The sequence below is a fragment of the Pituophis catenifer genome, unplaced genomic scaffold (assembly GCF_029215685.1).
Source record: "Pituophis catenifer annectens isolate HBS135680 unplaced genomic scaffold, rPitCat1.0.hap2 SCAF_2, whole genome shotgun sequence".
Taxonomy (NCBI): domain Eukaryota; kingdom Metazoa; phylum Chordata; class Lepidosauria; order Squamata; family Colubridae; genus Pituophis; species Pituophis catenifer.
In genome coordinates, this window is record NW_027256882.1 from 87,463,505 (window position 1) to 87,487,346 (window position 23,842).

Consider the following 23,842-nt stretch of genomic DNA (forward strand, 5'->3'; position numbering starts at 1 on the left):
AAACTATTCAATGTTTTCAACTTGACAAGGAACAGCCCCAAAACCAGCAACCTCATCATTGTTGCTGCTTAGTCATGCTCTCAATGCCATTGCCTTTTCCATAGACAATTCATTCCAAATACCTTGTACAGGTTCTTACTGTTTTTGAAATGGGTTGGAACATAATTTGCAGCCAACTTCCTCTAAATGCATCAAATTTATGGCTGAATGCCACGCCAATCAAGGCATGAACTACAGTAGTAAACTTGATGGGCTCAATTTTTGACCCCTTAAAACTATGGCGGTGAAAAATCTTTCAGCAGTATTGGGAACACGTGGGGTTTTTTTTTAGGTTGGCACACATGCAGAGCCAGCCACCACACCAAGCTGAAAAATTCAAATTTCCAGGGACCTAGTCTGGCAAATCATCCAACTAAATATGGTTCAGTAAACATACATGCATTCAAATGGCATGAAGAATGCCACTGAAGGTTAAATAATATTCTCTATTTTTATTTCCCCCTTCTTCCCTAGGGAATTCCTATGTAATGCTTATTAGCAGCACAGCCAAGCATGCCCAATTCCATTATTGATGTCACAGTTTATGCCTTCGGATTTAGCCTTGGTTTCTGGTTGCAGTTTCAGTGTATTTGAGCACGGATCAAGCTAATAGTTACTTCTTGGTAATACAAATATGTAGAAAAAATTGAAATCCCAATTCAAAAGCAATTCCGAATATAATAATAATAAATTAACTAATTATTAGCTATAGTTCATGACTGTATAAAGTTCATGGGGAGTAATGAGTACCAGTTACCCAGGTAGCAATATTTAAATAAGAGTTTATCATTTTCTTTTTAGTATATTAGGATTTGGAAAATAAAAAAGCACAAAGTAAATAAATAAAATGAAACTTTCAGCTGGCATAAACCTGAAATGATGTTCTATAGAAAAATATTTGCATTTTGAATTCTATGTCATCAAAGTAGTGTAAGCAAAGTAGTTCTGATGCTTTGGTGTATGCTGGAGCATCAAGGGCCATTAAAATTGTTATAAAACTAGACAGAATACACAGGCTTCCTTTCTCCCACATTAATCGTTCTTGTGCATATCATGAAGCCCTTTGCATTCCTAAACAGGCTCAATACTGGAACAGAGCTTTTCCTGTACTACAGATGCTAGAGTAAAATTGTTGAAGTAGTATCATCCCCCCCCCCCCAAAAGAACAAAACCCAATCATCCAGAAGCCAAGAGGCTTTCACCCGTCTGATAGGAAAATAAATGGTAATTTTCTTTATTGTAGCACAGTAATCCCTTCTAACAATTGTGTCAGGAAGTAGCACACTATCTCCAAAAGAGTGGGGATTTCATACCTCACCCCAGCTCAGACTGAATGAACATCCTAAAGAAATGCTGTCCTAAATTACCATTCTCTCCCAGGAGGCTGTAATGCTGTGCTAAGCAGATTCAGCCTATTTGACAACCCTACCTCTATTTTTTCTAGAGAAAGCAAATGTACCACAGATCCCACAGCTCAGAGGAAATAAGAGTCTGCTACATTTGCTGTTATCTGTCACCACGTGTAATTTTTCTATGATTAAAGTTTCTTATCTAGTTTTATTGATCCAGCCCTGTAATTTGTTGCACACTTCTCCCCTGCTGATGAAGACTAAAGCAATTCCCATTCATTCCTGATTTTCTACTTATGATTAATTTAAACTTATTTAATCCACATCACAAAATAACCCATGTTCCTTATAAAAAACTCAAGCTTGGTTCAGGCTTTATTTCTTTTTAAAAGAAGTCTGGACTGGCATCTAGAATCAAAATCTTCAAAAAATCTATACAAATACATATGTTACAAAATGTACAGGTAACTGCCAAAAATGATAAACAATACAAAGTAAGCAGAGAACAGCAGTAACACTTCCTTAACTGCTCCACAGGACAGAAGTGGTTTTCAGAATACACAAAACTCTGAACACAACACATTATTTTACACTATTTACATAAATGTATAAAGATGCAGTATCTTCTTTTTAACTTGTTGGGGTTCTTCCAACATGAAGCCACAGTGCTTTGCATTCTATGATCTATCATGTACCAAGAGAAGCAGTGCTGGAAGGAAAAGAAAAATTAAAATAGAAGTGATTCCAACCCACAACCTATATACTGCAGTGCCTCCAAGGCCTTCAAGGTTTTAACAGTCAGTTTGGAAGAGTGAAATCTTATGTCTCCAATATGGACAAAACTTATTCCATTTCAGTGAATCGGGCAAACATAGCTTTCCGTACGGCATCTTTGTATGAGTCAGCTGTAGAAACACCGTAAGAACTACCTTTTGCTCCTAGCCCAGCTCCCCTCATTCTCACTTGAGCCTGCAAAAGAAAATAGGTATCTTAGCATTTTCAAAGAACAGTTGTATCTCATGCTTCAAGACATCAATGTTTAAAGAAGGCATTGTTAAAGTAACTAGAATCTATTTTTCAACATTAAGATCTTGCTAGGACAATGTCTTCCTGACTATGGTGTGGAGACCATGCGTGGTTGTAAAAGCTAGCTTCTGATCTAGGCAAAAATAAACTAAATTGAACATTATCTTGCCAAATATAGAGAAAATCAAATTTTACTGGCAGTCATTTGTGTCACAGCACATACAAGTGCTATATTGCCAGAGGTTTTGCCACATTGTGGAAATCTACACGAAAAAAATGAACGGGAACCACTGTCCTACAGTGCATTTAATGTGTGGATTTTAATCAAGTATCTGGACTTAGAAATCATATTACTGCTGAGATGTTCCTAAAAATAGTATGAGGGAACAAATCAAAAATACTCAAAGACTAGATTCTAGATAAAGTAATTTTGCTAGCTTTCATGGGAATTAAAATAAAACATTTCCATTAAATTATAAGAAAATCTTCCACAGCAGTAACCACCAATCTGGCTGCTGCTGTTAGCACCCAAAGCCAATAGAATCTTTTTTTTTTTTCTGCTTAGCAAAATCTTTCAAAATCTCTATTTTCTAAAATTTACCACAGAATAAATTCAGTGTTACTATATAGATTTATGCTCACCTCAATTGGGGCTGTGATGCCTTGACATTTCCTTCCTAATCCTGACCCTTCTCTCCACCCCATGGCCTGCAGCATTTTGTTGCCAATATTGCTATGATCAATGCCATCTTTTGTGGGCTGTTCATAATTCCTGTAGATAAGCAATAAATACTTAACCCTTAAAAAGATCTGGGAAAAATATTGCAACTGTAATTGTAGTATAGAATACTTACACAGTGCCTGCATCAAATGCTTTTTTCCGCTTTGGTTCTGGTGGCTCTGGGATACCATATTTCTCACGTCTTTCAGCTGCTCTGTCTCTGTATTTCATCTGAAAGATAAATTCCATTATCACATATTGTTATCCTATTGCTTTGAGGTAGGAAAAAACATACTGATAACTGAAGAAGAAAAGACCTCTCAGTAACATTTGCTATTAAAAGGAACCTATTCTACTGCCACTTGAGCAAGTGATTTTCAGAACTAAGATTTGTTACCTAATGTTGTTAAAAACAGCACTAAATGGCCGTATTAGAACATTTTGAACACAGCAAAAAAATGTTTATTCGCTGCACTGTAAAGAGCAACCACATACGAGCTTTTGATTAGTACATCTAACATCTATACCACAAAATAGCAGGATGCATGGTAATATTATCTTCTGTGTATCCCAATCAATGTCTAGTAGCTCTAAATGTGACAGGCAAGAAATCTGTTTTCTATGAATTTCATGTATGTTTTAAGTTTCAGCTCTGAATCTTTGTTTTTCAAATGTATGTAGCAAGTTTTATGATGCTTATGCTTTGAAGGTATTTATGCTCTTTATGGTACTAACCTCTCTCTCACGCATTTCCAAGGCTTCAAGTTCTTGCTCAGATAGCCTAGATCTTCTGTAAATGTCCATATTTTGCTAGAGAAAGAATATAACCAATGAACATGATAATAATTAAGACTGATTTAGGTGGTTAATAAAATGCGTAACCTTTCTAATGCAGAGTACTCAGACAATATAAACTTGTATTATAAACTAAATAGTCAATATCATTAATCTCCACCCATCTATTTAGCAATGTTTCTTTACTGCCACAATAGAAATAATACCACTGTTAATCATATGTGTAGATCTCTGGGGGTTGCACTCAAGGCTTTCCAGAGCTGCAAGCAGCCCAGGCCTCATATTGTGCATTTATAACATTTTCTCCATTCTATAAATGTTGCTTGTTCATTTTACATATTGAAGAGACTGCAGGGACTTGTCCAGGCAGTGTTCAAGAATCGAAAATGATCGAACACCAGAAAAAACACTATCATCATTACTACTATATTCTGGCTGCCTAGTTGCTGAAGAAGCAGCACACAAATTTAAGTCTGTATGTACATTAATAGATACAAAATACAAGCAAGCCCAGAGAGCACCAAAGACCCCTCATTTCAACCCTGAGCTACAAATATTCTCCTTTATTGGTATTGGATATATTGATTTGAAATAGGACTTTACCTTATGGAGATCAGAAAGCTGCTGATGCCTAACAAGAGCTTCCTTGTTGGGAAACTGCCTTCTACATAATAAACATGCTAACTTTTTCCAATCCGTTAGCTTTTCTTCCTCATTCTCCAATCTCTCTAAGAAGTCTTCTTCATTGTCACTATCCCCACTGTAAGCAGCCACCAAACCACGCTGTAAAATAACGTTGAACAATTATAGTGAATAAATTACTGAAAGGGCAACAGGAGATAAGTAGATTGCTTCGAAGAACAACACGATATAGGGATTCCCATTTTAAACAATTTTTTAAATATCACAAGTGAATGTAGATTTCTGTACACTCACTTTCAACGGATTGTCATCATCACCATTCTTTATCACTTCTGTTATTATTTGTTGTCTCTCAGACAAGGTGCCCTAGAAAAAGAAGAAACCAGTAAATCCAAAATCTTCATATGATAGATTTCTTTTGCATTCCTTGAGTTAGCAGTCAACATTTTACCTTTTTTTCAAAGAGCGCAAAACCAGCATCTGCTGCTGCAGATTCTCTTCTTTCTTCTTCTCTTGCATTCAGGGGCTGAAAGCTGTTCTTGAAGTTCTCCTTCTGCTTGTTTAAACTCTTAGCCCAACGTTCCATGTCTTTAGCAATCTGAACAGGAAGAATAATTCAATTAACTCACAGTGTGTATAGTAAACCAAAGTTAACATTTCCACTCCATATATTTCTTTTTCTGCCATCATAGCATTTTAGATTATTTCCACAAGTGTTATTTGTAAATTATCTGGTGAAAAGACACATATTTGAAAATATCTACCATAGTGAACTTTCTACCAATGGTTAGAAATTAAAACTATTTTTCTCAGTTCAAATAGCACGATCTAGCAATTAAATAACAATGTCACTATTTTTTAGCTACTCATTCATTGCTTCTCTTTTACACAAGTTTTCTCTTCCTATCTTTTATACTACATAGCTTTCTATGGGACTCTTATATAAAATGAGTAGCCACTTATATCAAACAGAATATTGGACTTAGCAGCTTTCATTTTAATTATCACCTGTTGAGCTGTTTTACTCTTGGGTTTCTCTTTCTTCTCTTTTCCTTCTTTGGCTGAAGGTGCGTTATTTTGCTGGTATGATGTACCTTCTGCAGCAGGCATGTAAGTCTCTTTTTCACCATCCCAGTACAGATACTGTTGTGTAACAGCATTGTAGTAATACTGAAAGAAAAAGCGAACTATTTATCTTTCATGCTGAAAAAAATACTTTTACTTTCTAAGTAAGTTGAAATGAGAAATAAGAATGAAATTTGTAGCCATAATATCTGCACATAAAATGCTACACAAATTCATATTATCTCTACACAGCTATAAATTACTTCCAATAATACTCAAAAATGAATTTGATGCTAAAGGCCTACTAGTTAAAATCACACTGCATCTTTGAACAAAAGATGTATTTTTATGATCCAGTACAGCAAGCAAACATGTCAGAATACATTGCTTCATGCACATTTTAAACTGGCTGTCCAAAAACAATAGCACATATGTAAATTAGATTCTCACTGTTACTTGATCAGCATAACGTAACATATTGACATTTCTCAAGTGTCTGCATTTCCAACACAAGAGTACTTTTACACTTAAGAAAAAATAAGGAGAGTTGTATACCTGAGAATTTGGGTCATAATACAATCCAGTCACAGGATCATAGTAGAAACCTGATGATTCATCATACTGATATGTTGAAGTGTCTGGAATGGCTGCAAGTTGAATGGATAAATTACTTAGATTAAATTATTGCTTTTCTAAAAAACCAAAAACGTTATCTTGAATTCAAGAATATGGGAAGATGTAACTAGCAGGCACAACAATAGATATTAATCTAAATGTAGGACAGAAAAAAAACTGTCTTAGAATTCTGATTAGTGAAACAAATAAGCAATTTCTTTTACTTCATCCCTTAAATGTCTAGTTTATTTTTAAGAAATAATTTAATCCCATCACTGTCCCATACTTTCCCCAATCCTTCAGAAAGTAAGTTACATGTTCTGGATTTATATCTCAGGAAAACAATAAACTGAATAAATATAAATACTGATTGGTAACGGAAGCAATAGTTATTTTCCACTATCCAATGCTTCATCTAGCAATAGTTAATCTCACCATACTTGGTGCCAGGAACTATACCAGTTGGAGAACTGGATGACACTTGAGAACTAGTACTTGGTTGTGCAGCTTGCGTCTGCAGAAAAAAATATCATAAACTTAAAAAACCATAGCATTTATTCAAAAATACATAAATTTTCTTCAAAACATTATACTCAGAATAAGCAATTTATGTTTATGTGTGTTATTCAGACATATTGACACATGCAAAAAATATTATACTAAGATCAATAAACAGCTCTTAAGGCCAGTTTTGCACATACAAGACCCACAGTTCAATTTCCACTCAATTACTATCTCAGGCAAGTCAATACATCTTAATCCGCAAATCAATACCTGTGCAACCAAACAGACAATGGGTATAATTTAAATAGTGCTAAAATTAAGATGAAAATTCATTAAAATAATTTCACCTTGCATTCATGCAATGAAGCTCTACACTAAACCAATATTTTTACAATAGAAGACAACATAATTTACCGGTGTATCAGCTGAAGTGGTCTGTTGATTATACAACTGAGGACTCTGGGAAACAACAGCAGCTGTAGTTGTACCAGCAGTACTTGGACCACCTGCCAAAAAAAAGTGCATTGGATATTCCATGAAAAGCTCAAAATCTAAAATAGTACTGATAGAACTCATTGGAGTGCCTTGATTAGCAATTTCATTTCCTGGGGGAGTATTACTAATAACTATTATTGAGTACTTGCCACAATAATTCATGCAGACTATTAAAATTAACTCAAATCCCTTAGTTGGGGTTTACCTAAAAGATGAATGCTGCTCAAAAGACACGCATGACAAACTATCAATTTACTATTCAAGCCAGAGTTGAATCAAGCTGATTTAAGATGCTCATACAAAATTATGAAAAAAAGTGTATTTCTCTGACACAAAGAGGAAAAATTACCAGAAGCTGTAGTTGTATCTGTGTCCAATGTTCCTGCTTGATTTTGGTAAAATTGCTGATAATCCTGTGAACATCAGGCAATGGATTAAGATAAGGTTACTGTTTCATGATATGGATCCTTTAGGGAATGGGGAAAACCCTCATCCTCAAATGATCAGTTACACAGGAGTCAAGAGAAAAAACAAAAGTCAATCTATCCATCTAGGGAGAGAGCATCAAACAGAGCCCAAGAAAATCAAATGATGAACCACCAATCAAAATAATATTTCTAAGGTGAGCTTTTAAAAGGAAGGGGGCCAGTATGATTTTCATTTTGTTTTATCCTTTTCTTTCTGGTGAGAAAAGTTGACTCAAAACATGCAAGCATCCCTCAATTTCCAGAGATGTGAGAACTGGAGATACAAGAAATATATAGCAACTTAAGAACTACTGTACTGGAATTTCAAATTAGAAATTTATTTCTCTCTTTCCTAAAAGTGACAGCGCTAGCATCTATCTTGTAGTGTTTCCCCAGGAGGTATGGAAAGATAAATGGCAGGCCCCTGCAGCACCCCTCATGGGAGGTCAGAGGCTTAATCCCTGGGCATGGATGTGCAAGCAAGTCCAATTAAGAATTCAAATCAGGAGAACAGAAGGATAGTTCCCCTCCTCCAATCTTTTATTTTGAAGTTAAAAGGATGACTATCAGAAAGAAGGCTTTTTTAGTTGTGACCTTCTGGACATATAAATCAATATAAATTCACAAAGTACCAATATCCCATTTACTTCAGGGCCAGGCTAAGAAATCATCATCTTACCTTTTACATTTCTATCATTTCAGCCTATTTTTGTTGTTCATCTAGTATAGCTTATTTTGATTAGCCTTTATGCTGCATTTTTTTCTGCTGACTTTTGTACTGTTCCTTGTTAGTGGCTTTATAATGCACAATTGTGTATTTTAATAGTTAATACATTTCTTCTGTGTTAGTTCTGTATTAATAGTTAGTACGTTTACTTTGCCTCATCTGCCCAAATTTTCACCATCTATCATAAAGTTTATGGTCCAATCTTCCTAAGAGGTAGTTTAAAGCATACAAATGACTATGGAGATTCTCAGTCATCCAAATAATGGTTGTCCCGAAGATGTTTTTTCAAGAGGCAACTGGACTTTCTGTTTTTTCTTTGAAGATGTTTCGCTTCTCATCCAAGAAGCTTCTTCAGCTCTTCCCCACCATCGAGTCAGAGTTGAAGAAGCTTCTTGAATGAGAAGCGAAACATCTTCAAAGAAAAAACAGAAAGTCCAGTAGCCTCCTGAAAGAGTACCTTTAAAGCATGAAGAACACTTTCCTCCCAAGAACTTCAAGTCTTAATTTCTAATACTATTTACACATACCTGAGTGTACTGATTGTAACCATCCTGCCCAAGTTGAAGGTAGTTGAAATCAACAGAGCCTCCTTCTCCACTCTGAGGCTATAAATTAAAGAAAATGATTAAATAGTAAATAGAGCAAAGAGATTGTTCACATGAATGCTGATTATCAGTTCTGAAATCTTGCTTTCCACTAGCATAGAAATTCCCAAGTTTCTAACATGAACACATTTTTTAATTTTGAGAATATGATCAACATAAAGCCTTCAAGACACTCAACTCTTATCCATTAAAAGGCAAATTGATGAGGCTGCTCTCTAAAACCCAGTCTCTCAGGATGCTGCAGCCTCAATATAGCACTTTTATTTCCTTTTCCTTGACATATTTATAAACAAGCACTGAGCTACAACCCATTATCATTTTTATTCACTAAAATGAGATGTATTCATATTCAAAGCATTGATGGATATAGTGTCCCTGAGCGACATGGGTAGTTTTAAAAGTAGAAAGAATGAAAGAAAATTTATGTTTGATTTTATCACTGTTTTATAGCATGCTAACTCACTTTTGAAAAGAAAATGACTTAACTTTTGAAAATTAAAATGCAACCAAATAGAGCCCATGGGACCTGCAAGGCCAAGAGAAGAATCTATAGATACTATACTATAGACTTATAGTCTATAAGTCTATAGTATAGTAGTCTTAGGAATCAGCAACTTTAAAAACAAATTCCTACCTGGGTTGATGACCACTGAGCAGCAGCAATGGCTGTGCTAGCAACAGAGAAAGCACTGACACGATTGCCATCTGGGAGAAGCAAGTCCCTGAAAAAGAAAAAGACAGTTATGTCTATTTCATAGGCAACATTACTAGAAATCGAGGAGCTTCAAAACAAAATTACAAGCAAATTACAATGTGGCTCAACTGTTGATAAACTAAGTGCATCAGTTTCCCCACTGTATTTTCTGGAAATCAAAATAGTACTACACAGAATAAGAAGATAAATTGAAGATTTTTTATTCCATTACTTATCAAAATAAATGCTTAACTCCAAACATTTAGCTGAATTTAAATGCTACTATTATGAAATAGAGCTTATATTTTTAATGAGTACACACACAGAAACACATAAAACTTGTTTTCTTTGTAAAGCTTATTCATTAAAATTGATAGTTAAGCAATAAAGCAGCAATATAAATTTCTAATTGTACTGCATTTGAAGATTTGAAAGACAACTTTAGAAGTATAACTCACTTTCGAGCACTTTTTGCAAAATCCACACCAATTGTTTTGCCATCTATTTTCAGAGGTGGCTGAAGACTCTGCAAAATCTGCAACAGCTGAGAAGCATCCTAGGAAAAGTAATTGTTGGTATGAGACAAAGTTTAAATTGTTATATACAACCATTGTCAGAAAGGATTTATAAGAAAAAAATTCAACTATCAAAACTTCGTAAGGAAAAAACCCAGTACAATGCATTTATTCATTCAATTCAGATAAGATTTTGTATAAAGGGAATTCAGAACTTGACATTAAAATATACATATCAGGATATTAACAATGTTATGGTCATAATAATTATTACACCTATTAAATCATGTACATATTTTTATCAGGAAGAAAAATCTGAAGATATTTGATTTTATTATTTATGCAAATAAAAAGGGTTGCACACGTCTACACTGAACTTGAACGTAGAAAATATATACGAAATTTAATATTGAATACACACAAAATTTAATACTGAAATACAATAAAATATACTTTACCATGGCTGAAGACAACTGTACAAAAGCAAAGCCTCTATTCTGCTGGGTCTGTTTGTCTTTAATAAGGCGGATATTATTTACTGCCAGTGAAGCATATGGTGATAGTGCTGTCATGATTGATTCCACTACTGTATGAGGAGCTATATTTCTCAGAATAAGGGCTGTGGGAAGATAAAGATATGGTTAACACTTGTTCATCCACGGTACAATAACAAAGAAGAGATATACATAAAAGTCTATAATGCATTATAAGTAAAGCAAGGAAAAACTACATATTTATGAAATTCTGAAAAAGACCAAAAATTTATTGATATAATGCAGCTATCTATGTTAGATTATCTATCATAATTCATGCTGGTACAATCCTTTCCGCACTTCCCAAAGCAGGAGTAGGGAAGGACAACCATTTTAGCTTAATTAAAATTTTAAAACCGTTCACATGTAATTTCTCTTTAAGGTAAATAAAGAGGCTGCAAAAAACAGTAAATACTAAGTACTAAAACTATAAGGAAGGACTATCTGGTGCAGCTGCTGAATGAAAGAGGAACAAGAGCAATCCTGGGAAGAAATGAAAAAATGTATTCCAAGATTTGACAATAAAAGCTAATCAAAAAAGAAAAACAGAAGAAAAGAGATGTTAACTGCAGAATTCAGGCTGAAGAGAGTAGGATAAAAAGTCTCAATGCTCTTCATAGAAAGGAAAACGTCATACTTCCCATACTTCGTCAGGTTACTCATTTCTCCAGCAACTTTAACTTGATTTTTTTACTTCTTGTGAATTTCAGTTGTAAATAGCACCCCCACCCCACCCCAAAGAATCTGGGTTGATGTCTGCATAACACAGAGACATACCTCTGCTAACCTATTTTTACAATACAATAAGAATTAACTTACTATCACAGTAGTAATCCACAGACTGTACAGCTTCTGGTCCTCCAGGTGGCACTTCCTGTTCTGAATCTTCATTGCAAGATAGGTGGAAAAACAAGCTTAATAATCAAGAACCTTGTGTTATGACATCAATAGACCTCTACCATGTCAGAAATGGAATTACATGCAGTTCAATTGTGAAATAAAAATGTTTAATATAACTTATTCAAACAGAACTTACCAAATTTATCTGCTCCACAACGGAAGCATTTTAGTCGCCTCCTGAAGTTGTAAAGGCAGCACTAACAAATAAACAAACCCATTACATTTTAGATTATACACCTGATCAAACATTCTGTAGGATAGACCATACCTATAACATTGTTTTTAAAATACCCCATGATGGTAGTTTCATGTCATTAGTGAAAAAAACTATTAATATCAATTTATTACCCAGCAAGAAATTGCAATAATGATAACACATTTGGAATTTAGTAGAATTTGCTTTGGCACCCATGAGCTTGATGATTAATTGAACTCCACAGTCCTATCCAGGACAATAGAAAGAGTACTAAATAAAATTAATATCGAACATTATGATTTCAGGGAATGCTTTAGTTCCTGAAACTACAATTTTAAACATTAAGCTCTGAGTATTTTTAAGGTCTTCACTGTCCAGGAAGCATTCTAAGATATGAGAAATGGTGTTACAAAACTATTTTATTTCTAAATCCAATACTCTACATTTTCAGTATTAAAATACAATTTCTGCATAAATGGAAGAAATTAATGTAATGACTTTTAAAAAATCTCTCAAGGTATTAAGTCAGTTTTAATTACCAGACCTTAAATATTAAATAAAGACAAGATAGTGAGGAAGGAGAATTAAGAACTGTAACCCACGACTTCATGGAAAGCTGAGTGTGAGCTGATTTTTAAGCAGGAATTTATACTTGTTTAATTTTAATATTTAATTCCTGGTTCCAAGGTAAGGAGCTCTTTTTTCTCTACCATTATGTGTTATGCAGTTGCAATATTGTTCATTTTAACTGAAGGGTAATGGAAAGGCTCATGTTTCCCTTCTATATATGAATGTAAAATCTTAAAATGCTGACATTTGTAAAAATGCAACAGTTGTTTATATCTGCTATTGTTTCTTTTTTATCTTCTTTATTGTCAATTTATGAATTTGGGATGAACACTAATCCTATTCACTAAAATCTATTTATAAGTATATTTAAAACTCTTAAGCATTTTTCCAGTGTTCTAAGCTTATGGGCGGAGGAACTTTGAGCTCAGGACAAAAGAAGGCACTTCTCTGAATGTCATTTCAAATTTTAGCATCTTTTGATTGGCTAAATATATATTCCAGATCATAGAAGAGCGTATAATTAACAGAGCAAGTTACGTTCCATTTTTGCTTTCATTAGTTATGTAATAGTGAAGTGGCTCAATTATTGATAGCCTTTGTTTATTTAGCATAGCTTTTAATACTTTGTTAATTACAATGATTTTTAGGTATTTACTGATTAACATGCCCAGGGTCATTTATATTGTGATCGGTGCCTATATAATTAGGTAAAATAAATAAGACAAAGGGAAAACAACTTATCCCTGCCTATTCATCCACAAAAAAAAAAAAAATATTTATACAGTGTGGGAAAGGCCAGGGCAATCCCTGTAAAGGGTTGGCAGAGGCTGTGTGAGGAATTTCCCTGTAAAGGGTTGGCAGAGGCTGTGTGAGGAAAAAAAGCTTGGTAGACCTGGTGCAAGCCAGGAGCACATGAACACTGGGGGTGGGGGAGATGGATGCTACAAGACGAAAAGTGCAGAAATGCACAAGCACAGGGAGGCTGGTGTGTGGATGGCATGGTATGAGGGTAGGAAGACCAGGGAATGGATGATGTGGCAAGGGTGAATGGCAGATCACTAATGTAGGAAGGCAGGAAGAAATGACAACAGCCAACTTGTGATTCTTGCTGCCAGCTTTCCCATTGATTTTGCTTGTAAAAAGGTCAGAAAATGATGACTTCATGCCAAAACTGTAGTAAGTGTACACCAGATGCCAAGTGTCTGAATTGTGATTACATGACCGTGGAGGCACTGGAATGGCTGGTACTTCAAAAGCCAATTTTAAGTATCACTTGTTTAGCACCATTGCACCATTACTTAATGAACCAGCTATTGGTAAGCAGAGGCTACCTGTAGGCAAATTTACGGCAATTATCTTCTTTCCTCCACTGTGGAGAAAGTAATTTGTGAGTTGTCCTATGTTTGTCGTTCCTTTTACTGAGATTCCCAAATACATGTGCATTACAGATACTAAGGTCTCCTAGTTTTCAAATTGCCAACTACTACTTTGCTTTTTGAGTGTTGAAGACAAGCCATACGTGAGTACGTAGATTAAGAAGATACTTTAAGTCAATACACTGAGAAGTGTGTTTTTACTAGAACATTACTATAATGAAGTAAATCTATTGCTGTTACTTTAGATTTGTCTTTGTGCAGGAAAACTCTCCAGGCTAATATAGGATATTCAACTAATGCATCCATTGATTTTGTGAAAAATATGTTTACAATTTCTTTCAGAGTTTTTTTTTTTATTTGAATGTATAAGCCACCCAACTCCCATGGATTCTTTTTCTCCTTTATAAATGTTTTAATAGTTGATTGGTTAAGTACCATTATGAAAAGGAACAAAAACAAGAGAGCAATTGGTTATTTTAAATTGAGAAGCAACAGCAGTCTCACACTAAATGAGTTCTCATTATTTTAAAATGCAATGTCACCTATAGTAATGATCACGATGGCTATTTCCACATTAACATACATATTTTATTAAACGCTATTTACTTCTTTTTAGCACTTCTTATAAATTGCTTCATGCTAAGCTATTTAATATTATCTGAAGTTCAGATATTTTATCTGTTAGTAGAAGTGAATAGTATGAGAATGGCTAATTACAATGGAATCTGTTAAAATACATTGAGGGAGCTGGGCAGTTAGTTAAGAATATGTGTTAAAAATGCCTTTGTAAACACTACCATACCTTGTTACAAAGCCAGTCTTCAAATTTAGGTCTGGGGTTGCTGTAATGCATCGCAATTTGTTTCCCTTGAACCAACAGCTTTTTCTGCAAAAAAAGCACATTTAGTTATTCCAGTATCACAGAGCATGTGTCGATTTTCCCATGGTAGAGCACACTTCGGAGGATTCAGTGCTCATGAACTAAATGGACAAGATATGGGGAGGATGCAGAGAACCAACCACCGCCTCCTACACTCTGCCCATCCAATCCTGCAGGACATGGGCAGTAAGAAAATGGGATGTGCAGTGAAAGCAAACAGAATCAGGGAAGGTTGATCAAGCTGCCAAAACTAAGTGCTGACATGGAACCAGAAAGTGTCTCTACGGAGATCAAAATTCGTAAAGACATGGCAAAACACTGCTTTAAAGTATTAAGTGACTGCTTCACTTCTTTCCCCAGGACTAGACTTTTATAACTTCAAAACATTTGAATTGTTTTCAGTTGTTTTCTTCATGATGTGCCCTTGAAAGTAAAGTAATTCTTGTCAAGATGACCTTATACTTCTAAGAAGCTAAATTAAAAGTCAGGAACTGAATACATGTTCAGCATAACTGTTTTCTGACTAACATGTTATATGAGAAAGCTACCGTGCAAATAGGAAGAAAAGACACAATATCCTAATATTTAATAACCAAATTCAACTGCCACTGACTTTTTTGCCAGTACAGTAATTATTTGTTTTGCTTTTGGTGCCCCTTCATACTTAGCAAAGTACTGGATAAGCTACTTAAATGTATAGAAAGAAGCCAAGTTTCTGAATTTTAAATTTTGTTCCTGAATATCCAAAACCTGTATCCCCTCTAAATCCTTCAAGTCTTTTACAGCTCTTCAGAGAGATGCACCTTTAAATGTGTCCAGGGGTTGTGTATGTTGACGAAACAATGATCTAATCTTAAAATAAGAGCTGACTTCAATAAGTCAAATTCTAATAGAAATAGTAAGAGCTTAAAAAGATTGAACAGGCCTATGGTGCAAATTTCATGTTTTATTGCTACACTAGAAAAATGAGAAAATGGCCCAAAACTGGAATATGCACACAAACAAAATATGTTGGCATATTTACAATATATCATGTTTGTCTGACAGTTAACAGCAACAGGGCCAATAGGAAGGCTCAACTATTTTTTTCCCTAACACTAGCGTGGTTATGTTGGAGTGGATTTGAAACAGGATTCAAGATGAAAATTGACACAGCTTTGTATATATTAAAATTATGATTTCATAATTTGCTACCCTGATTTGTCCAGGTATTCATTCATGGACTAAAATTGCATGCTATATAAATCATACGGAACACTTGTTGTATGCAACAATTGGTTATTCCCTTCAACTTAATTGTTGGCCACGATATGAATTTAAGAGAAAGACAGTGTCCAAACATTTAATAATTAAAAACAGCAGTAAAATTCACATTAAAATCTTTTCTCAAATTTTATAATATAACTAGTTTTGCTCCTTGTATTTTTAATTTGGTCTAGAGGCACAGTTCTACCTTGACAGCAATGCAGTAAAATAGTAGTTATGCTATTAACTGCTGAATCAAAATACCAATATATCAGTATCTTGGAAATATACATTTTAATGCCTTAGTAGTGTTTCTTGTTTTGATTATTCAGTCATTTTAAAAGCACTCCATTGCTTTTTAGAATCATTACTTGTTAAATCATAGTGAAAATGTTTTTCCAGTTAGTTATCGCTATATAATCTGTAAATTTAGTTTTATAATTATTGATACCATACATCAGAAAAGTCTTTCTAGCTCAATACATGATAGGTTTTAAAAAAATAAGTCAATTAAATCAATCAATTTAGACACTTTTTGAGATAGCAAACTTTTTTATAGAAAGTAAATGGTCCAATTGTATTTTGGGGTAAAGCTATGAAATTTTAACAAAAATTTTAATATATACAAAGCATTTCATTTTAAGGAAGTTATGATTTTTAAATCAAATCACTCCTTCATTCAGTTTTATTTATTCCTTTTTAAAAACTGTACAGACTTGTTCCATGTTCAGGAATTATCTAGACTTTGTGAGTGAAGCAACCTGATTGGCTTCCATCCAGCTGGTAGCATCTTGAAAGTGATAAAACTCCACGAAGGCGAAACCACGGCTTACACCTAGAGACAGCATTCAGATATAGACGGGATACTTGTGTTAGTCAGTTCCTTTAAAACAGGTGAATCTCTCTCCAACTGCTTCATTACTTCATGACAAAGCAGTTTTATAAATGCGACGTCAACTCTGAATTTGCTTCTTGTTTTGCCATGGCAAGGAAACCAAGCTGCATTAATAGGCTACTTGAACAAGATAGATAACCATGCAATGGATTACTAAGACTTAAGAATCAAATTTATGGTGTTACTTACCGACATGTTTAAATATATATAAAAACTGAAGGCTTCTTCCACTACCTATAGCCTTTCAAAAGGCTAAATTCCTTATCCATGGCAAACCTTTCATTTTGTTTTGTACTTGCAGGTGAAGGGGACTTTTGGAAAATGTTTTAGGCCTGGGGAAGAGGAAGGCTGTGCCAAAAAAATAAGGTTAATGCTCTCACCTGTCTTTCTCTTCATCAATCTCACATCTGCAGGCCGAGGGCCTTCACAGGATTCAATGATCTCTCGTATCTATATGCAATTTTAATAATACTATTAGTGTTCACAAATTAAGCAAAACTATAAAGAAGGAAAACAACAGTCTGGTATTAACATGACTTCTAAAATTTATAATTATTCTAAATAATTTAGAATCTGAGTTAAGAGTAATTGAAGATTTCAGAACAAAAATAATCTAGAAACCCTTAGGAAATAAAATCTGTTATGTCATTGTTATATGGTTCAAAATTTATAGGTGCCAATCTTCAGCTATTATGTACCATGCTAAGTGACCAAGTTCAGTATAGTGATTAAGGAATTAAGACTAGAAGCCACAGGCCAATCAATTTTTTCCAGTCATAGGAAGCTGATTGCCTATAGTATTGATGAGAAACTTCATCAATACTATAGGCAGTTCAAGAACTCTAAAAAGGGGGAGGGGAGGAATATGTTGTTCATCAATTTCTAAGATATTTCAAAACAGCGATTTTAGATTTTGTCCATATAAACTAGATGAATAAATACATCCTAGAATTTATGATGCAATGCTCTTCTTCTGAATTCTGATTCACAGCTGCCAAAATAAAAACTTGTAAAATGAGCAATCCTGTGAAAATAATTGGGTGGTGGGGAACTATAATAGGAATCATACAAATGATTTCAACAAAACTCTTCCTTTTAATCAGAGGAGCAGCTACCAGCAAGTCTTCAGTTTGGAGGAGGAGAGAATACTTCCTAACTGCAAAACAATTGGATACAAGGCATGGAGGCTACTTTAAAGAATAATTGTTATAAACACTCAGTTCTGAAATATGAAACAATATTAAGACATTTTCAGTGCTGTACAGGCTCTTTAAGAAAGAATTATTCTGCAAATTAAAATGTTTAAGTTAACAATAAAAAGTTACTTACATCATAGTCTGTAACAGTAATAGGGAGCCCACGCAACATGATGGTCTTGCTTTCTTTTTCATCATTTATGTCATTTCTATAATCATGTTCTCCATAGTCTCCATCAGAATGATAACCATCTTCTGATTTATCACTATTACGTCGCTCCCGTTCACGCTCTCTCTGTCAAGTAAATCCAGCAATTATAAGACTGGTCACATAGTAATGCAAAATTAACTTAATTTTAATTTAAAAAATTAAAGATTTAAATGTCATTGTAACATTCACAGACTAATGTTGTAAGTAGAAAATATTGTTTCTGTGTACAATGTTCTGTAAATATTTTCTATAATTAATTTAAATATAAAATTTTGACAATCTCATTTCTATACAAAGACTCCCTGAAATAAAACATGATTGCTGGTGATTACATGAAACCTATCTGTGTAGTCTACTTGACAACAAGGAGATAGTTTCATCATTGCTTCCTTCTTCTTCCACTGCTTTCTGGTTAAATCCAACCAGGAAATATACAATTGATATTTAGCAAAGAATACTACGTACTTATTTAACCAAAATCAAAAATACAGTAATCAGTTCTCACCTCAGGGCTGTCATAATCTCTACCATCATAATCTCGGCCATCATAATCCCGACTATCATAATCCCGATAATCATCGTATCTGTCATTTCTACGCTCCTCACTAGATCTTTTATAGTCAGAATCCCGACGACGGCTTCTGGAATCCCGTTCATCTCGATCTTCTCTATCTATAATAGATCCATATCTTCCACTCCTTTCAGTTCTGCTCACACTGCACAGAGTTTATAAAGTCAAATAACTCAAAAATTGCAACATCCATGCAAAGATTATATAATAAAAAACAGAGCCAAACAGTACTGTATGGTATAAGGAAATCACCATGTAGTTGGAAATGTTTGCCATTTTTGGAGTATTTAATTATACTTTGCATGCATTCCTTTTCTTCTAAAAACCCTGTGAATCTTAGTCAAGAGAATGGAATTTTTATATTACATTAAATCCTACTCTGATTTGTCTATTTAGGATTGATTGTGACTGCATGTATGTTTTTAATTTCTTTTACTTTTAAAGAATATTTAATGTTCAAAGTCCCTCTACTTATTTTTAAAAACTTACTTTGCAATATATGTAAATTAAACAACTACATAATAAGCTGTTACATAAAAAAGAAACCTAATCATTATATTTTTTAAAAAATATATATGTTGAAGGGAAAAACTTTAATAAATCCTATTCTATGAACCACCTAAAACAAAAGAGACAGAGTAAATCCCTAGGAAATGGGAGAGATGATTGAACTTAGGCAACTGTAGGTTATTAAATAAGTGACCTTGTATATGTAAGAGTTACTGTACTCTTCTGAAACCTCCTATTTTTCCACTGGATAGAATCATTCATTCCAGAAATGGTTTAGAAATTTCTACAAATTAATCCTCTGAACTGGAAGTGGTTCATGAAATTCAGACATGATCTGGCTCCAAATTAATTCAGGATGAAATTATTTTATTCAGTATACCATACTTAAGAATACCAGAAACTGCTTCCAGTTTAGTAGTGAGCTTCCAGCCAACTACATCAATTCCAGAATTGCAGGACCAGAATGGTCCAGAACAGTAAATTTGGGCCATTCTTACTGCAAGCCAAGGAAAATAAACTGACAAAAATTGCACAATTGTATACTGTATTTTACAGGAAGTGTTTATTTTTCAAACTACCAAATGTGAAAACAGTGCATATTGTACAAGTATATTCATCAGAAATGAGCCGTAAGACAACAGCTTGAGAATCTATTTTGTCCATAGCTTTTAAAACAATGATTTTATTTGTACTGATTACTGATTTCATTAATTTACATGGGATTTTTAAGATACTCAAAAAAATTATTTCCTTGGCCAATTTTTCTATAGTCAAAATGGTTAACACCACCCTTCATAGATTATTTTATTTATTTATTTATTTATTTATTAAATTTTTATACCGCCCCCTCTCCTGAAGGACTCGGGGCGGTGAACAGCCAAAATTAAAAACACACAATACAAATATTAAAATGCATTAAAACAGAATTAAATTATCTTAGGCAGAATTAAATTATCAGTTCATTTGTTGACATTTCCTTCCTAAAATACATTTATTAGTACCTGTGATATAAAAGCTTTATTCATATTTATTAACAGTTATGCTCAAAAGGTATTAGTGTTCTAAACTGCCATTTGTCAGGAGCTTGTGAATACATTTGAAAAATAAAATCCCAAATATGACTTGCCATGTATTTCACTGAATATCTCAGAACTCATTTCCAAATATCGTAAGTCTATTATATTGAAATAGTATTATTTGGACAAAGTATCAATGAATAGTCAAACTAATTCTAGAAAAAAATCAAAATGATTTTGTTCATACCCTTTTACACTAGTTTCATATAATTCTCATATGTTCTTATACACTCCTAGTTCCTTGTTAAATATATAGCTGTGAAATTTAATCTATCATTTTCTGTTACCCCAAAGTAATTTACAGGTAGACCTTGGCTTAAACCATTCATTTAGTGACTACTCAAAGTTATAATGGCACTGAGTGACTTATAACCATTTTTCACATTTATGACCATTGGCAGCATCCCCATGGTCATGTAATTAAAATACAGACACTAGGCAACTGGCATGTATTTATGACAGTAGCAGTGTCCTAGATCCATATGATCAACTTTGGTGACATTCTGACAAGCAACTTCAATGAGGAAGTCAGATTCACTTGTTAGTAACTTAATAACTAAAGGGTCCTTAAATAAGGGAAAACTCACTGTCCTAGCAACAGAAATTTTGGGTTCAATTGTGGTTGTAAGTTGAGGACTATTTGTACATACATCCTTAGCTAGCATTTCAGCTGGTATGAAAAATGCATCCATTTATTGGTAACAGTATTCCATGTTATCTTATTTACTCCAATGTACAGATTATCAGCAATTTGTTCTCTTTACCTTTTAAGAGGTAGAAGTCAGTGACTTCTATATGGCCCTAAAGTATAAAAAGCTTTCATTTCTTGGTTTATTAAAAACACTTTATCCTTTCCCTAGCCCTAGCTCAGTGACCTGAGAAGTATGTGTTAACACTCATCATTTCAATGGGACTCATGAAGGAAACTACTCCTAAAATGGCTTCTTTCAGACAAAGGTAAGAAAATAGGAAGGATACATTATGCTTTTCTCTTCCTGAATTTAATTAATACTGAGCTCCTGAACAAGGCTAGAATATTTGAAGAAGTAGAACACTATAATCAATCCAAAGTGTGGTGTGATGGGAGGCAAAGAAATTTAATAAAAATAAAACAAATAAACACTGCAGTGCAAATCAGAACATTCAATACTGAAATATAAGGTTCTAATTTTATTTACCAGACTGCCTTCAAAATATAATCTGAACATTTAAATCACTATTACATACCGTTTGTCGGAACCCATCCTCTTGTCTTCAATTCTTGATTAATTAGAATATCAATCTAGAAGTTTGTTAAAAAAAATCAATGCATAATTCTTTACATGAGCTTGCTTACCAAAAAAACCCGCCCCTATAACACCATATATGCTAGCTAAACATGGCCGTCCATACTTTAAGCTTATGCTGTCTCTACGAAGAAAAAAAGCTTAGTCAATGAAACAAATTGCTTACGTAAAGCAAATCCAGATATGCTCAAAGCCTGTTTAAGAGGCAGAAGCTCGCATAAAAATAGACGTTGAGTAAATTAACAGCGAAACAGCCTGTGGTAGATGCAGGGGTCATTTAATGGTAGCCGATTCTCCTCAATCTCTGCCAAAATATATAAAACCAAAGCGCCTACAAAGACTGGTAATTGGGAAGACAAATATGCGACTCGGAAAGCAGATATGCCCAACTAGCTTTCCAAGCCCCGAATAAAAGAGGATGGGCGAATCGCCCCATCCGATCGACCAATGGCGGGACCCCGCCCTCTGCAGAAAGTGAACCGCGGGCCTACTTTAAGCGCCTTGGGCTTCTCCGAAATGGCTTTTTCTAAAGTCTCCAAAGAGAATTAACAACTCACTTGCCTTTTTAAAAGCAAATTTATCGCCATCGTTTTGTCAAACACCCAAATACGGATTCCTTACAACCTTTGTATTGCATAGCCTTTCTCTACGTCATAAGCTTCAGGTTCGGTACTCACCGTGAAGAGAATAACGACTCGCCGCCACCGCAGCAGCCGCAAAACAACAACCAAAAAGCGCCACAGTTTCTCACAAGGGCTACAAAATGGCGACAGCGTCGAACTCACCGTCTTCTACCCACAATTCTCAGCACCTGCTACCTCCTCCTTCGACTCCTAGAATATTCCAGCAAGTAGAGTGCGCACGCGTCGATCTTTCGTTTCGCCAAGCATTCTGGGTGATGTAGTACTTTTGTTTTCCCAGACCACCAACGAGCTTTATGGGGAAGGAAGACCCCGAGAATAATCGCGATGTTAGTCTTGCGTTTGTTTTTGTCCCATCGGCGCAAATCCTAACCTTTTCATTCTGTTACGGTATTTGCGGTCCGTTGGGGCCGGGCAGACCTCCATCTTGTGAGGCTGATCTTTCTGGCAATCTCGGCCATTTCATAAAGTTGGCGACGTAATATGAGAGGCCCTTATGGTAAAACAAAGGCGTACAGCGCTATTCTCGCTGTTTGAGTAGCTTGAGCTGTAAATTAATTTTTTTAAAAAAATTATGGTCACGCGCACTACTATTTGATGCTCGTTTCACCGATGTTGGAACCTCGCTTTAGTGAAAATGGGGAGTGGCAAACTTTTGCTTTATGGGCACAAGCGGGTTATTTTTTTATTTATTTATTTATTTATTTTTTGTTATTCTATAGAAACTTTTTTTACTCAGAACTCAGTTTTACTATTGGTAATTGATAATTATAAGGAATAGAGCACGACTGGGAGTTTTAACATTTAAACCCAGGTGCAGAAACGTTTTATTAAAAAGTCTGAAAAACTGAGTTAACCCCATTCTATGCTTTTTTTGGCAATGGCACTACTGAAATGAATCGCAAAAATGAGTGCTTTAAATAAAAACACAGTACTATGAAAGGGTAATCTGAACCAATAATTAGACCTCGATTTATGACCACAACTGAGCCCAAAATTTCTGTTATTGAGACATTTGTTAAGTGAGTTTTGCCCCATTTTACAACTTTAGTTGCCACAGTTAAGTGAATCAATGCAGTTGATAAATTCGTATCAGCTGTTTTAACACATGGGTCTGATGGGCATTTGCCTGTGGGCCCCACAAGCAGAGGCCCCATACTAATCTGGTTGTTAACCCCAATGCACCTTGTATCATATAAATACAGCAACTGTATAGCTTACTGAATATTATTGTTTCAAGCCTTATGTATGGTTCAAATGTTTATCAGCATTGGCGAACCTTTTCAGCACCGAGTGTCCAAACAGGAGTGCGCAAGGGCATGCTTGCATGTCAAAAACCAGAAGAGCAGCTGCCTGGTGCGCATGTGCACACTGGGAAGATGATTATCTGGTTTGCAGTGCATGCATGCGCACTGGCCAGCTGGTTTTCGTGCCTGCATGCACCCCAGAAACTGGAAGACCAGGTGGCAGGTGTGCATGCACATGCCGGCACGCCAG

General features: G+C 34.7%; 1 protein-coding gene across 2 annotated transcripts; it reads right to left on the bottom strand.

Moving 5' to 3' along the window:
* Positions 1-1,745: 1,745 nt before the first annotated feature.
* On the bottom strand, positions 1,746-22,487 carry RBM5 (RNA binding motif protein 5). 2 transcript variants are annotated; one of them, XM_070937093.1, is made up of 25 exons: positions 22,382-22,487; positions 21,646-21,700; positions 18,767-18,977; positions 18,184-18,345; positions 17,235-17,304; positions 16,721-16,794; positions 14,637-14,720; positions 11,829-11,889; positions 11,612-11,677; positions 10,718-10,878; positions 10,203-10,300; positions 9,685-9,772; positions 8,973-9,050; positions 7,601-7,664; positions 7,171-7,262; positions 6,688-6,766; positions 6,193-6,284; positions 5,581-5,742; positions 5,024-5,170; positions 4,867-4,938; positions 4,534-4,713; positions 3,871-3,945; positions 3,269-3,366; positions 3,057-3,186; positions 1,746-2,357 (listed from the first exon to the last, which is right to left on the bottom strand). In XM_070937093.1, exons 2-25 carry the CDS (start codon positions 21,660-21,662, stop codon positions 2,232-2,234), a joined length of 2,487 nt encoding a protein of 828 aa, XP_070793194.1. In that variant the 5' UTR covers positions 21,663-21,700; positions 22,382-22,487; the 3' UTR covers positions 1,746-2,231. The 2 variants fall into 2 exon arrangements, with proteins under 2 accessions (XP_070793194.1, XP_070793196.1); XM_070937095.1 differs by lacking the exon at positions 3,057-3,186 and having other exon boundaries at positions 1,746-2,097.
* Positions 22,488-23,842: the final 1,355 nt, after the last annotated feature.